General features: G+C 41.6%; 1 protein-coding gene across 1 annotated transcript in view; it reads right to left on the reverse strand.

The window, feature by feature from the left end:
- The window catches only part of CEP89 (centrosomal protein 89kDa), a 79,020-nt gene that overhangs the window by 25,414 nt on the left and 37,907 nt on the right, over positions 1 to 15,699 (reverse strand). The window contains exons 8-12 of the mRNA XM_006887871.1: positions 11,882 to 12,100; positions 8,788 to 8,927; positions 5,261 to 5,311; positions 5,026 to 5,109; positions 3,448 to 3,551 (exon numbers count right to left, since the gene is read on the reverse strand). Coding sequence (XP_006887933.1) covers positions 3,448 to 3,551; positions 5,026 to 5,109; positions 5,261 to 5,311; positions 8,788 to 8,927; positions 11,882 to 12,100 — 598 coding nt within the window. The remainder of the gene's footprint in view (positions 1 to 3,447; positions 3,552 to 5,025; positions 5,110 to 5,260; positions 5,312 to 8,787; positions 8,928 to 11,881; positions 12,101 to 15,699) is intronic.

Here is a 15,699-nt window from a genome sequence, read left to right on the forward strand (position 1 = left end):
AGCTCAAAGGCATCAATTCTCCTTCTATCCTCCTTAGTCATTGTCCAACTCTGTGATGCATAACAAGTGATAGCAAAGACCATGGCCTGTATCAGACACACCTTAGTCTCCAGAGAGACACCACTGATTTTCAGTACTTTGGAGAATTATAGGGTGATACAATTTGATGGGGGGGTGAAGAAAATAGGAAAGATCTGGTGTGAAAAACAATGTACATGAACTTTGTTAATAAATCAGTATTTTTTTAAAAAGTAAGAATAACAGAATACACTCTCATGCATACAACTGTTTAAATTCTTTGTAAACAGAATTTTTTGTCTGTGTATCTCCAATCCTCTCTATCCACTGTTTTCTTTTTAAGCCAACAAGAATTATTTTCCAAAGAGTTTAGAAAATTCAGACAGGATTTAAAAATTGCATTTGTTACCAGTCACATAACTGGCAAAAAACAATGGTTCCAAAGCTTTGAAATGGCTTCTCTGGCTGTACTGGGCCCTGCAGGCTTGCCCTTCCATGAGCAAATCCTTACAGATGACGTGAAGCCAACCCTAGCCCTGCTCGCCTTCCTGACCTTCCCTTGTCTCAAGGAACAGGGAACTAAATGTTTACCACCCAACATGCAAGAGAAACCAGCAAAATATCTCAATTTTCTATGTAAGAAAGTCAGGCACAACAAAGAGAGAAAACAGGTGTACGGGGTCAATTATGTCCACTACCTCCCTTGCTCCTGGAAGTGCCCTCCCTGCACTCATGGTGGACGGGGGCTGGCCGGCTGGCATGTCTGGCTTCCTCGCTCCTGCTTCAAATGCAACAGGTCCTCTGTGACCTAGTTTACATTTTGGACTTCCCTTTCTACTCTTTCTAGTTTTCATCTCTCCCTCCTTCCCTTCTTACAAATCAATGGGATAGTCACTCTAAAATGAGTTTGGAAAAAACCTCAACTTTTGTTCAACAATCCTGTCCCGCCAACAAAACAAGTCTGTCCTGGATGAAGTGCAACCACAGTGCTTCTTACAAAGTGACAAAGATGCTGACCCTTCCCCTCACATCCTTGGGGCGGCTGTTGGGCTTGGGGGTGGGTCGGGAGGGTCAGTCTTTGGAAAAAGACATCCTGATGGGAAAGGTGGAAGGTCAAAGAAAGAGAGGACGACCCACAACAAGATGGACTGACACAGTGACAATGACCTTGAGCATTACAGAGACCATGAGACTAGAGCAGGATAGGGCAGGGATCTGCTGTCCACAGGGCACCTAACAACAAACAAGTCATGTAAAGGAAGACCCATCAAGTCCAAGGGCACCCAGTCTGTCGGGGAGAGCTAGGATGTATAATGTAGAGATGTATATAAAACTATAATGTATAAAGAAGTTAGCTGAAGCCCAGAAGGTCACTGAGAAATTATTTAAAACTAAGTGGAATGCTTCTGCTGAACTCAGGGTGAGGGCAGGGTACCTGAGTACTGCACACAGGTGTGAGACCCTACACCTGGGAAGGTACAGGGCACCAGCCAGCCAAGCGAGAGCACAAGAGGCTTCGTGTGGTGGCCGATCTGCCTGCGGACTGTGATGCTGCGGAGCCCAGGCGGCCCCCAGCCCCAGCTGGAGAACTCAAGGAACAGGGAGGCCTAGGTGCCCTCACGAGAGGCATTGCACAGGCCTAACACCCCATCCAAATGCTGCTCAAGACACCCAGGGAGAGGAGTGTGCCAACCTCAGAGCCCAGCAGGATTGGGGAACACTGTGGGAAAGTGGAGTTGAGAGCAGGGCCTTCCGTGACCCCCTTTTTGGATCATTTTAAGGAAATATAACCAGGCTTGACTTATGGCTACATACAAAGTTGCTGATGTTATGTGCCATGGAGTTGCAGTCAATGCACATAATAACAACTTTGTATGCAGCCATAAGCCAAATCTGGTTACACTTCCTTAAAATGACCCAAAAATGGGGTTAAGGGAAGGCCCCGCTCTCAAATCCATTTTCCCACACTGTGGTTCCAGATTCTCAGCAGGGCTGTTGGATGCACATGAGGTCCAGTCTAATAGCTATTTTCCAGGGTGCTGTTTAAGGGGGTTCAACGTAGGGCACACTAGTGGACCTCACGGATGAAAATCCAATTCATCAGAGAATGCTGCAGTGAACCCAGACCAGCAGCTGCCTAGCTCTGTCCTAAATGACACATCAAACCTAAGTCAGTGCCACCAAATCCATCCCAACTCCCAGCCACCCTTCAGGCCAAGGCGGAACTGCTCGCAGGGCCTCTGCCACTGCTGGTCTTCACAGCACACTGCCTCATCTTCCTTCTAAGGCATGACCCGCAGGCGTGAACCACCTTCTGGCTGGCAGCTGAATTCTTTAACCACTACACCATCAGGACACCAGGAAGTCAGAGACCAACTTAAAAAGCTGCTTCTCAGAATTCTGGATGCTGCAAATAGAGCCCTTTCATTTTTTTTCAATGATGGGAAGACTTAGAAAAAAAAAAATTAAGTTAACATACCTATCTAAGCAAAGACATGCCTGAATAATTTTTGTTTCCTTGCTCTTTTCTGGATGTTACCTTTAACCTTATAAAGACATTATGGTGGCCAAGCAAAAGGCATGTTGTTTGAATCCACCCACTAATCCACAGGAAAAAGATGGGACAGTCTCCTTCTGTGTGAATTACTGCCTCCAAAAACTCACCGGAGGCTCAGCTACAGGTCAGTTCTGACCTGATGGTATGCAACAACAAACAACAACTAGTGGCATAGTAGAGGTACACTGCCAACTCAAAGCCAGGTGGTTCAAATCCAGCTGCCACCCCAAGGGAGAAAGACAGGCAGTCTCCTCCCACAGCAGTTACAGCCTATGAAACCTGTGAAAGCTGTGAGCTGGAACCCACTCAACAGGAATGAGCGAAACAGGGAGGGAGCTCATTTGATGAGCTTTTGTTCCTGCTGTGCTGGATCCATACAGTGACAAAAAAGTAAGACACGGGCCTGACCCCGGGGAGTGTGGCAGACACAGGACTATGTCAGAAAGAGATACAGAGAGAGCTCCTGACAAATGGCCTTTGAGCAGGGGCCCAGGAAGGACCTTCCAGATCGGAGGGGCAGCGTCCCTAGGAGGAAGGATCTGTCAGGGGCTGAAAGGCCTTATCCACACACTGAAGGACAGGCTTTCTGTTCTCAATTCCTGAGGACAGCCACAGAGTTCTAAGAAAGAAAGTGAATCAACAGGTTCAGGACAGCCAAGATGACCATGGAAAAAGACAACTTCATAACACAAAAGCTGGGAAATGAAAGCAACCTTCAAAACAAATTGAGCATAAGTGACGGGGATTTTAGTGCATTGATGTCTTAGAAGCACTAGTAAAATAGTTTAAAAAATATATTTGATTATTTAATAACGTTTATCCCTATGATCCCTTTTAATTAGAGAAATAGCAAAAACCACACCACCACTTGCCAGTCCTTATTGCTAACAGGACAGCTCTTATTCAACTCTTGATGTAATTCTTCATTTTCTTTCACGACTTCTTGGACTCGAATCTTAAACGCCTTCATATCCTCCTGAAATAGAACACATGTAAATGTTAGGATACACATCTATGGGTTGGTTTTTTCCCCATTTGTATACTGTCACTACAGTTAAGAGCAAATGTTAGGAAGCAGATCTTCTAAACATCAGCCTGACCAGTGCCACGTGCCTGTTCACACGCTGGACACTGACAAGAGGCAACACCAAGTACAAGGTCAAGAGAAACCCAGGTTTTTAATATGCTTGTCTTTATTTTACCACATTTTCCATAACTTCTTGATACTTTTTTTAAAAAGGGGAGGGGAGTGAAGCAGCAGAGATGATGGTAAATACTAATTTTAATTTGTTTCAAAATTTTGTAGAAGAAATTAACTTTTTAGGATAAAACTACGACATTTTCATCTTCAATTAAAGCTCATTTTGGTGGCTGGAGGACTAGTGTTGGGGTTTACCAGCATCTCTTCATTTTGTGCCACGAAAGTCAGTCATTGCCCTCAGGTATGAACTGACTCAACAGCTGCTGTAAATTGCGCAGGAGAAGATTACCCATCTTTCTCCCAGGGAATAGTTTCTGGATTCAAAGTGGCAGAGTCATAGCATTTGAGTCAGCAGTATGACTCCTTGTCACACCAACTCCAAGGGAGTCTGCGTGACAAAATCACCCGATTGAGGCGAAAACTTCAAGGAAAGCCACTGTCTACCAAGCTCTCCAATTACCAAGGAACCGTGACCATAAAGAATAGCTGTGTGCAAAAAAATAATGTAAACTTTATTCTTACTTTTGTTGGGTTTTTTTGGCTATTGTTAAGCCCCTAATTGTAGAAATGGGATATAAATATATCATGCTAAATGCAATAGGCAGGGAAGAAAGAAGAAGAATGAAAATGACTTACAATTAAAATCATCAAGATCACTTGACTGTGTGTCTTGTGTTCTTTCACCGCCCCTCCGCCGAACTTCTACCCACCTTCGTGTTCCCTCTTCGAGACCCTAGACCCCAGGCTTGCAGCCCCTCCCGAGTGCAGCAGCCCGCGGCAACTCCTTACAGGCCAGGCCACCAGAGCTCCCAGGAAGGCCTCTCTTATTTGAAGTCGGCAAGAGATGGTCAGTTATCAGACCAACGTGAGGGCACTATTGCTAGCTCTTAATTTTCGAGGAAGTCAGCCAATGTTTCCGCTAGGCCACCTCCACACTGATATTTCTCATTCAGCCTTCAGTCAGCTCCATGATCCTGCCCTGTCCTGCCCTTTGGTGAGAATCTTAAATAACAAGATACTTCGAACGTTTTTCACAAAGCAATCAGACATATATGCTTCTAGCTGTTCAACTGCACAAACCATTGCCTGTAACTTCCCCTGTCTCATTTCTGCTGCCAGCCTTGCACTCATCCCTTCTTTAACAAACATTTGACACTCTACTATATGCTGGGCTTACCCACCATAAAAACATTTCTTCAAAACCTTATAAGCCTTGACCTTGTCTCTTCTGAGACATCTGCTAACCTACTTTGAGGGTGGCAATGAGCTCGTCCTTCTCTTTCATCCTGTCTTCATAAGCCAGCAACAGGGGTGACAGGTACTTCCGGTCCAGCTGAATACAGTGGAATAAAAGAGGATTAATACATTCCTCACAGGGAAACACGAGCAGAAAATTAACACTTAATTTAAAATCATTTCAATAATGATTCAAATATACCCCAGAAAATATGGGTCTGAAATTAAACAAATGACTTTTCACTTACCAACCAGGGTGGTGTAGGACCCTTCATTGGGAGACCTTTGATGTTTAAGATCTAAGAACAAAATAAATAATGAAGGCAAATTAAACCACACTTTCTCTGACATTTCATCACCCAAATATTCTTAACTGAGATGATTCATCAGCCACTTATGCATCTGTATGAAAGTGTTGTACTTGTTGCAGATGATGGAATAGTTTTTTTCTGAAATGTTTGAGTATGATTTGTAGACATAATACTGTTTCTATGTTTCAATGTGTATTTTCAAAATCAAAGAATATTCTTTAGCTTAACCACAGTAAAATTGTGACAGCTGGGAAATGAATACTTAATAAAAGATTTTTTTTTAGTCTAAGGTAATATATTCAAATATCGCCAATTTCCAAACTAATGTCCTTTTTCATTTAAATGCTCAATCTGGAGCCACATGTCGCATTTAGTAGCCAAGTTTCTTTCAACTCTAATCAGGAATATGTCCAGTAGTTTTTAAATGGGGCTGGACTTGAATGCTTGAATTTTATTTTCTTCATTTAAAGTTTTATGGGTACTCTGTAAGCAAACCAACATTTAAAAAAAACCCAACCTTTAAAAAGCTTTGTGAGTTGTCTTTTTTCTTTCTTTCTTTCAATACATCTAAAGATGCTCATGGTTCAGTGTGATGTTCTTAAGGCTTGGTTTAGATTCTAGTTATAGGGAACCTGGAATAATCCTTACTCAAATGTTAATTTAGCCATACTATAAAAGCCTGAATCTGATATTAATGACATTGTTAATTTCTGCACTTTGTTGGGTCACTTAAAAAAAAACAAAACAAAACCAACAACAAAAAAACGGAGGGAGGGGAACACAAATGGATCTCATCCAGTCTTCTGGCCAGATAGCTGTCTTCCACATCTCTGGGTATAAACCAGTGAGCCTGGTCAGAGCTACACTTGTTGGCTGAAATGCCTCAGTAGGTACTCCATCAACTGCTGGGGCTCTATTTTTGCCAATGCTCTCAGTGCAGCGTGGACTTTGTACTTCCTTACCATTGATTCTTGACCACATGCTACTTCCGGAAATGTTCCCGTGTCCACCAATTCTTTATGGTACAACAAGACTCTGTTTTGCTTTCATCTTTTTTGATGCTTCCTGCATCATTCAAGACTTGGTCCATAGGATCCTTCAGGATCAAGTATACAATGCGAGGTTTGACTTGGTTCATTAGTTCTGTGAGCTTTAGAAGCGCCAAGTGTGTTTTTCCCTCTTGGTTTTCTAACTCCAGCTTTTTGCACATTTTGTTTTAATACTTTGCTTTGTCTTCTTGGGTTGCTCTTTGAAATCTTCTGTTCAGTTCTTACTTCAGAATGTCTTTCCTTTGTTTTGGCTTCTTTACATTCTGGTGTAAAGTTCTGTTTTTCCTGACATCTACTTTGGCTTTTTTCTTTCCTGTCTTTACTTTGCAACTTACCTTTTGCTTTCTTCATAGATGATATCCTTGATGCCATCTCCCACCTTTGGTCATTAGTGTTCAATGTATCATATCTATTCTTGTGATGGTTTTTACATTTGATTGTGAGAAACTCAAGGTTGCATTTTGGCTTCATGGTGAACTTGCACCTGAGTAATTGATGGTCTGTTCCACAGGCAGTCCATGGTCTGGTTTTGACTACTGATAATGAGCTTGTCCATCGACTCTTTCCACTGATAGTCAATCTGATTCCTGCGCAGTCCATCTGGTGATGTGAACATTTATGTTTCATGGAAAGGGTATTTGCAATGAATAAATTATTGCAACAAAATGCAATCATTATATCCAGCCTCACATCAAGGTCAAATTTTCCAATTACCAGTTCTTCTGTTTCCAACTTTTGCATTCCAGTCACCAATTATTATCAATGCATCTTGACTGCATGGTCAATCAATTTCAGGGTTCAAAAGTTGGTAGAAACTCTCAATTTCTTCATCTTTACCTTTAGTGGTAGTGAGTATGCTTACATGATAGTTGTATTAACAGGTCTTCTTTGTGTGTGTATGGAGAGTATCCTATTACAGCATTGTACTTCAGGGTAGATCTTCTAATGTTCTTTTTGACTCTGAATGCAGCAATGCAACTTGTCATTCTGGCATAAAAGATCATAGGACTGTCTGATTCAAAGCGATCAATACCAGTCCATTTCAGCTCACTAATGCCTAGAATGTCATCTTCATGTGTTCTACTTCATTTTCATGACTTCCAATTTTCCTAGATTTGTACTTTGTATATTCCATGGTCCAATTGTCAATGGATGCTTGCAGCTGTTGTTCTCTCTCTTTTTTCCCCCCAGTGCCTTCCAACCTCAGGACAGACAGACTGTTCCAGGCCAGAGAGCTTGTTTTCTATCTCCCATAGCATGCAAGCTTGTTATTTTATAGATTGCTCTTATGGGCACCACACTTGTCTGTTAGTTTGCTATACTGTGGTGACTTGAATGTTGCTGTGATGCTAAAAGCCATGCCACTGGCATTTCAAGTACCAGCAAGGTAATACACGGTGGGCAGATATCAATGGAGCATCCAGACTAAGAAGTAGGCCTGACCATCCACTTCTTTGAAAACCCAATGAATAATAGAAGAATAATGCTTGTAGATAATCCCCTCAGGTGGGAAGTCACTCAAAAATGAGGAGAAAAATTGGAATCTTTTGGTGATTGTTGAAAAATCATATAGCAATTATTAAATGTGCCTTAATTCACTAGACATCTTAGTTAGCCTGTTTACTCAGCCAAGCTACGCTCACTTTACTCACATTCAGTGCTAACTTTTCCATTACCAAAAAGCAAGCATCTATTGAATTCATCAGCCACTCCAAGATGTACACACTCATTCAGTGCAGTCAGTGTACAGCTTCAGAAACCCAATGGAGGGTTAGCTGAGTCGTTCTGGGTCCATGGCAATGAGTTTGAGTTTTCTACCTACAGAGTAAGAAAACTGTGTGGCCTCAAGACATGGATTTTTTCAGTTGCTGTTTAGTTATTATGCTAAGTAAAAGAAGTCAGTTACAGAAGACCATATTATATGATTCTCTTTCTATGAAATGTTCAGAATAGGTAAATTGATAGACAGAAAGCAGTTTAGTGGTTCTCAAGGCCAGGGGAGGCAGAGATGGGAAAATCATTGCTAATGAGCACAGGGTATCCTGCTAAGGTGAGAAATATGCTCTAAAATTAACTGTAGTGATGGCTATAAAATTTGAATATATTAAACCATTGAACTATAGACTCAAATGGCTGAGATTTGTTGTATGTGAATTATATCTCAAGCTGCTATTTTAAAAACAGGTTAAACCTGAGTAGTACTTCCAAAAAGAAAGTTCTATGATCAAATACAGCAAAAAACAATCCTGGTGCTTGCGATGGGGAGGGAGGGAGGAAAGGAAAGACCAACATCTCGCTTTAGATGTATCCTTTTCATCTCAAACTATAAAGTTAAGAGCCCTTCAGGACTGTGAATCAATTCAGGAGCAAACATTAAAAATCTGAAAACAGATTTTCCTTAACTGGAAACATTACCTCTTCTTTGGACAAATGCCTGAATTTGGTTTGATATCTACTCAATTCTCCATTCAGACGATGGACAGTCATTCTCAACTCATCATTTTCATCCACTAGTTCTCCTGCTTGTTTTCGTAGACGAAGTAATTCAGGCACAGCTGAATCTGAAGATAAATAAAGCAAGCAATAACTTAATACTGTAAGATAAGACAGTTAGTCAAATTTACCAAAATTTTATATCAATTGCTAATCATTTGCCTCTTCCTTTCAGACTCATAGAGGAAACTGATAGTAAATATATACATATACAAATGAATACAAGTTAAATAAAGTTTTTAGACATTGAACAGTCAACATTAACTTGGAAATGTTTGCATGTGGCTTAAAATAAAAATTTAAATGAAAATAAAATTTAAAGTCATTGTTTCGGATTATATATTTATGTATGTACATATATGTTCATATATACATGTATATATAAACACAAACACATGTGCATACAAATATATACATATATACACACAAATATTATTATATATACATATATGTCTTGAAATGTGCCTAGAACAAGAAATATCTAGAGACATATGAAGAAAATCATAGTATCTTACTTGGAACTATAATTTTGCCTTGTTGTTGTTGATTGCCTTCGAGTCAAGCACGACTCATAGTGACCCTATGAACAAAAGGCCTAAAGCCCCTCTAAAACTATCAACATTTATCAAAGTTCATAGAGTTCCCAGAGGCATCTGTTTTAGGAAGTGGATGCCACTCCTGCTTCCAAACCTGTCATAGAATGTTATTGTTGTGATGTGCCACTGAGTCACCTGCAATGTATAGCAACCCTAATACTGCCTTACATAAATTAAAAGGATATAAAGAAAGTATTAGTATATATTCATATAATCTTTGCGTTAAAAAGGCTTTGATACCAAGGACAAAAGTTAGAAAAGAAAAATACAGATTTAGTTGAATTATCAACAAACTGAGAAAATATTACATATACAAAGAAGGGCAAAATTGACAATATGCAAAAAGCTTCTCCATTCCAAAACAACACAATATACATTATACTTCAGTGCACATGGATCATCCTCCTGTATAGATCGCTTGATAAGTCACAAAGCAAATCTTTATAAACTGAAAAAAACTGAAACCATAGAGACGATGTCTTTCAATCCAAAATAGCAAAGCTAGAAATCAACAACAGAAAACAAAGATTTAAAAACGAGAAAATATACAAACATATGGAAATGAAACAATACTTTTTAAAACAATCAAACAAAGAAAAAACCTACCCAAGTAGTTTAGAAAGTCAAAAAGGAATAACACATTTCCTAGGGTTAAATGACAATGAAAGCACAGCACAGGGACACTTAAGAAAGGCAGGGAAGATAGTCACCAGAGCAGAACTTACAGCCTGAAATGCCAACAGGAAACATTAGGAGAGATTGCAAATCAACATCCTAACTTGACAAGCCCAGGAACTAGAATGAGAAGAACAACATAAGCCTAAATCCACCAGAAGAAAATAAAACAACAAAGACCAGAACAGAAAGAAAGAGCTTACAACAATTCTCCATTATAATCACCTTCACTTGCTTGTATAGTTTTTAAATACTCTGTCTTTCTCTGAACAAAAACAAAGCTAAATAAGATCTGTATGAACATTTTCCAACGCCTACAAATTCAAATTAAAGACACACTTAGAAAGTTATATGTTCATAAGCTGGGAATTAACAACAACAACTGGTATACTTGCCAATGGGCATAGAGAGAAATGAGAATTCAGAAATAAACCCATGTATCTACTACATCTGTCATCTTTGATGAGAATGCAAAGTCTATTTAATAAAGAAATAAGAATCTATTCAATAAACAGTGCTGGGAAGATTAGATTTCTGAATGCAGAAAAAATTAAACATGACCCTTGTCTCACACCATACGTAAAACAAATTCAAACGGATTAAGAATCTAAATGTTAAAACCAAAACTGTAAAATTCTTAGAAGGACAAGCAAGGGCAACACTAACAGTTCTAGCCTTCAACAATGGATTATGCGATATAATAATAAAAGCAGAAAATAGCAAAAGACAAATATATGGAATCTCATAAAAATGAGAAACTCTTGCTCATCAGAAGACTTTACCAGAAAAGTTAAAAGAAAGTTACTGACTGAGAGACTCTGGAAATCCTCTATCATTAGAAATCCTATATCTGACAAAAATCCAACAACCAAAACATACATAAAACTGTGACAATTTAACAACATCCAAGGCCATTAAACAGCACTGAACAACAAAAGGAGGAGAGTCAACAACAGAAAGTGGATATAGAATGTGTGGCTAAATGTTTCCTTAAACCTCCTTAGGTTCCAGTACAGAACTGTATGACGCCTGGCTACCATTACTGAACATTTTTATCAAATATTTCATAGAGGAATCTTGGTCAAAAGGGTGAAAATGCAGAACAGAAATTCAAATTCTCACAGACTCCAGATTTCCTGGAGTCATGAAGGTTGGCTGACTCCCTCAAACTTGAGACAACCGCCTTGAGACAATTCTTTAAAATCAACAACAGTTTAGCTTAACTAGTGGGGTTTTTGTGTTTGTTTTTTTTTAAAAAAAAAAGTCTGTCTTGAGCATTATGATCTTTTAAGAACCATGTCTATGACATCAAATTGACAATAGAAACTGAATATTAGATAGGAACCTTAAAAAGCAGTAAGTTTATGTTAATCGGAAAGGAATAAACGAGGAAAAAGGTGAGAATGATGAAACAACTTGAAGGATCTAACTGGTGCCACTGAGTTGGAGGCTAAAACTGTGGAAATAGTGCACATTTTGCTGCATTCTCAACAACAACAAAATATATTTTAAAATTAAGAATAATGACATAATATGTGAAACCAAATTCTAACATCTTAATGATACTAATATATAAGACCATTAAATGTAACATAAAAGCAGCAACAATAAGGTGGAAAAATCTACAAATGCAACAACATAAAGGTATTAACTCTCAAAACAAAAAGTCAGTGAACAGATGACAGGAAAGAGAAGTTCACTCTTTTAATAACAGAAAGTGCACTTGTCCCAACCTTCCTGGGAACCTTCCTGAGAGGATGTTTTCTCAGCCTTTCTCAGTCTTCTGTTTTCTTTTTCCAATTTCTTAAGTTTTACTTGTAGTTCTTTCATTGCTTGCTTCACTACATCACACTCATGGGCAAGGGTTTGATTTATATGGCTTAAAGACAAGTTTTCTTCTTGAAATTCTTCAAATTTTTCTTTGGTTATTTCTATACACCTCAGACGTGTTCTACCAGCTACATCTGAAAATGTACAGGGGGGAAATACATTTTACATTTTTATATCAAAATTACATGAGAACTTTATTTATTAAAGAGAGAGAACGAACCACATTCCTGGAAAGAGAATGGCCTGAATAGGAAAGTGATGGGGGAAAGCAGGAGACAGGGTCCTTGAATGTTATGAGCAGAACTGAGATTTCTTTCTGACCAGGATCTAGAAAAGCTTTAGTGAAGAGATGTGAAAAAGAAAAGGGTTTCACTCTCAGTAAACACCTCTGGCCAGCAGTGAAGAAAATGAGTTGGAATGGTGAACATGTAGAGGCTGGAAAACCAGTCAGGAGGCAGCTGTGGGGTGGGGACAGAGAAGACTGAGCACATGAGAGGACCGGAGGCTAACATCTAGACAGCTGTGTACCAGGGCTCTTTCATCCCTACTTGTTCAATCTGTATGCCAAGCAAATTATTCATGAAGCTGGACTTTATGAAGAGGAATGTGGCATCAGAATCGGAGGGAGACTCATCAACCAACCTGCAGAAGACACAACTGAAGGGTGTGATGCGTACTGAAGGTGGAGAGGACTGGAAACACTTGCTGCAGACCAACAACTGCAACTTTCATTATGGATTACATCTCAACACCAAGAACACAAAAATTCTCACGACTGGGCCAACAGGCCACATCATGACAGATGGAGAAAAGATTGAATTTGTCAACAATTTCATCTTGCTTGGATCCACAATCAATACACATGGGACCAGCAGTTAGGACACTAGAAGATGTGTTGTACTGAGAAAGTCTGCTGTTAATGACCTCTCCAAAATACTGAGGAGCAATGATTTTAGTTTAAAGACTAAGGTGGACCTGATTCAAGCCATTGATTTTTTTTTTATATTTTTTTAAGTGTGTGTGTGCGTGCGTGCACCGTCAAAGCAATCTGACTGGTATAGGAGGAGATTGTCCCTCCTTCTCAGCGGAGCATCTGGTGGATTTGAACCGTGCACCTCAGGGACTGCAGTACAGCTTCTTGCCACTAGGCCACCAGAGCCCGCCATCATTGATTTTTTTAATTACTTGCTATGCATCTGAATGTTGGACAATTAATAAGAATGTCAGAAGAACAGATACCTTTCAGTTGTGGTGTTGGGGGACAATTCTGAATATCCCACGGACTGCCAAAAGAACAAGCATGTTGTAGAGAAAGTGAAACCAGGGTGCTCCCTGGAGGCAAAGATGGTGAAGCTTCATCTCACAGACTTCAGTGAAAGAAAGACCCTCGAGAGGTAGACTGACATAGTGACCATAACAATGGGCTCAAGTGTATTAGGGATGGAGAGGCTGGTGCAGGATAGGACAGGGCTCAGATCTGTTGTTCACAGGGTCACTCTGAGCACTTGACTCAACAGCACCTTACAACAACACCATGGGCTAAAGCCTGATGGGGGCCCGACAACTGACTCGGTGTGGGCAGTGAGACAGGTTTAGATTTGGGAGATACTTAGGTAGAAAAAACATAAAAAAGCAAAGCGATGCCTGGCTGGGCAAGCTCCCAGCTGGAGATGGAAGAGGAAGCAGAGCGTCTGGGGCAGATATGTACTGGGGGCTGGGGACTCCGGACTGTAGACCAGAGGCCCAGTGAGGGTACTGTTGGCTCCAGATGTCCCTCCCGGGCCCTGAGGCTCACTTACTTAGTTTCTTGACCGTGACTGGAAAAGCTAAAACACAGGTAACTCTACATCCGCATTGAAATAATGGAAGAACCATGAAGAATCCTCAGAATAAGATAACAAAATAGTTGACATAGGATTGAAGGAAGATCAAAGTCACAGGTTAAAATGTGCTAGAGGGAACAGCCACAGAGGTGGGAGTGGTTCCCGTGAGATGCTTTGTCATGGCGAGTATTAGGGACAAAGAGCAGCTTTAGGGGAAGAGGGGAAGCATCCAGTTACAGCCCCACAGTGGGGGCAACACAGGTCCCACACCCCTGGACAGGGCGGTCAAGAGCAGGAAAGTGGGCTCCTTGTCATATACAGGCATTTCATATGGGCCGCCATAAGGGGCAGGGTGGAGAAACATTCGACTGCGCCCTGATTTCCTGACTGTCCCATGAGCACTGACGAAGACAGGCTGTACACTGGCCAGCTGTGTGGTTCCCTCCCTGCAAGCAGCCGGCAGTGAGCCAACACAGCTGTGCCACAGGGGACGGCAGGGACTCAAGGACCATGTTGAGCACACCACCAAGAACCAACCTCTGAGCTAAGGGAAACACCAACATCAAGTGACAGAGAAAAGCAAAGCCAGCAAAAACCATGGCTGGCAGTGAGTATAATTAAGCTGCTCAGGGATGCTAGCTAGCCAGCATTTCACAGAACTCATGGAAATGAACAATCCATGAATAAAGAGATTTCAAAGGGTGGCTGAACAGCAAAAGACAGAGTGAAGAAGGGTCTCGCGAGGCAGATGGCAGGTCCCATACAGCATATAGCACCCCGACAATCAGGGATGGGAAGGGGGTGAAAAATAAGGTCAATTCAACACGGAGGGCAGATGGACAAGTGCTGCCATACAAAAACATCTTTTCTTGCTACTGATGTGAGATACAACAACCTAAAACATAAATATGCAAAACTCACTTGGAGGTTACTGAGACCCCCCAAACTATACAGGGTGACTTCCCTCAGAAAGCACCTCTAGGATTCTCTTCACCTTCATCTTGTGAGTAGAACCTTGTTAGGAGTTATTCCCAGGACCTTGGCCACGTCACACACTCTGCCCAGACACCCATTCAGCGTCAGAGCAATGGCCCTGTGGGCAGGGCCATCTGTCCATCTGGCATCACAGATGATTCCTCCTCATAATCTCTAGTCCAATTACCCACCCGCCCAGTGACCAAGCACAGCCCACAGATCTGCCTGCCACGTGTTATCCACTCGGTGTCTGAGCACATTCCCCAGTCACTCCCTCCCTACCCCACGTGTGAATACACCCTACAGGTCTATACACCGCCCACCTACACAGTTCCATTTGCCAATTCACGTCCCACGGTTCCACTCACACAGAGGTCCATCCACCCAGTCTCTAAGCACGTCCCACACGTCCATCCACTCACCTTGTGTCTGAACACCTCCCACACGCCCACGCACCCACCCAGAGTCTGAGCGCAACCCATGCACATTCCATAATTCTATCCACACATCCAGCTTTTAACATACCGCACAGGTCCACCCGCCTGTGTCTGAACACAACCCACAGATCCATGCATCCGATCTGAGCACATCCCACAGTTCCATCCACCCATCCCGCATCTTAACACATCCCATAGGTCCATCCACCCACCCACTGTCTGAGCACAGGCCCACCCACCTAGTCTCTGAGCACATCCTCCAGTTCCACTGAACCAACCCAGTGTCTAAATCAAACTTCCAGTGAAAGGTCCACCAAACACCCCCGACACACACAGCACGTGAGCACATCTCACGAGCCCACCCACCCAATCTCTGAGCACATCCCACAGGTCCGCCCAGCAACTGCCAGCATCTGAGTCACATCCCACAGGTCCACCCGGTACCTCCCAGTGTCACATCTCACAGGTCCACCCAGCACCTGCCAGCATCTGAGTCAC

The sequence above is a fragment of the Elephantulus edwardii genome, unplaced genomic scaffold (assembly GCF_000299155.1).
Source record: "Elephantulus edwardii isolate Elephantulus edwardi_28Jun2011 unplaced genomic scaffold, EleEdw1.0 scaffold00062, whole genome shotgun sequence".
NCBI classification, from domain to species: domain Eukaryota; kingdom Metazoa; phylum Chordata; class Mammalia; order Macroscelidea; family Macroscelididae; genus Elephantulus; species Elephantulus edwardii.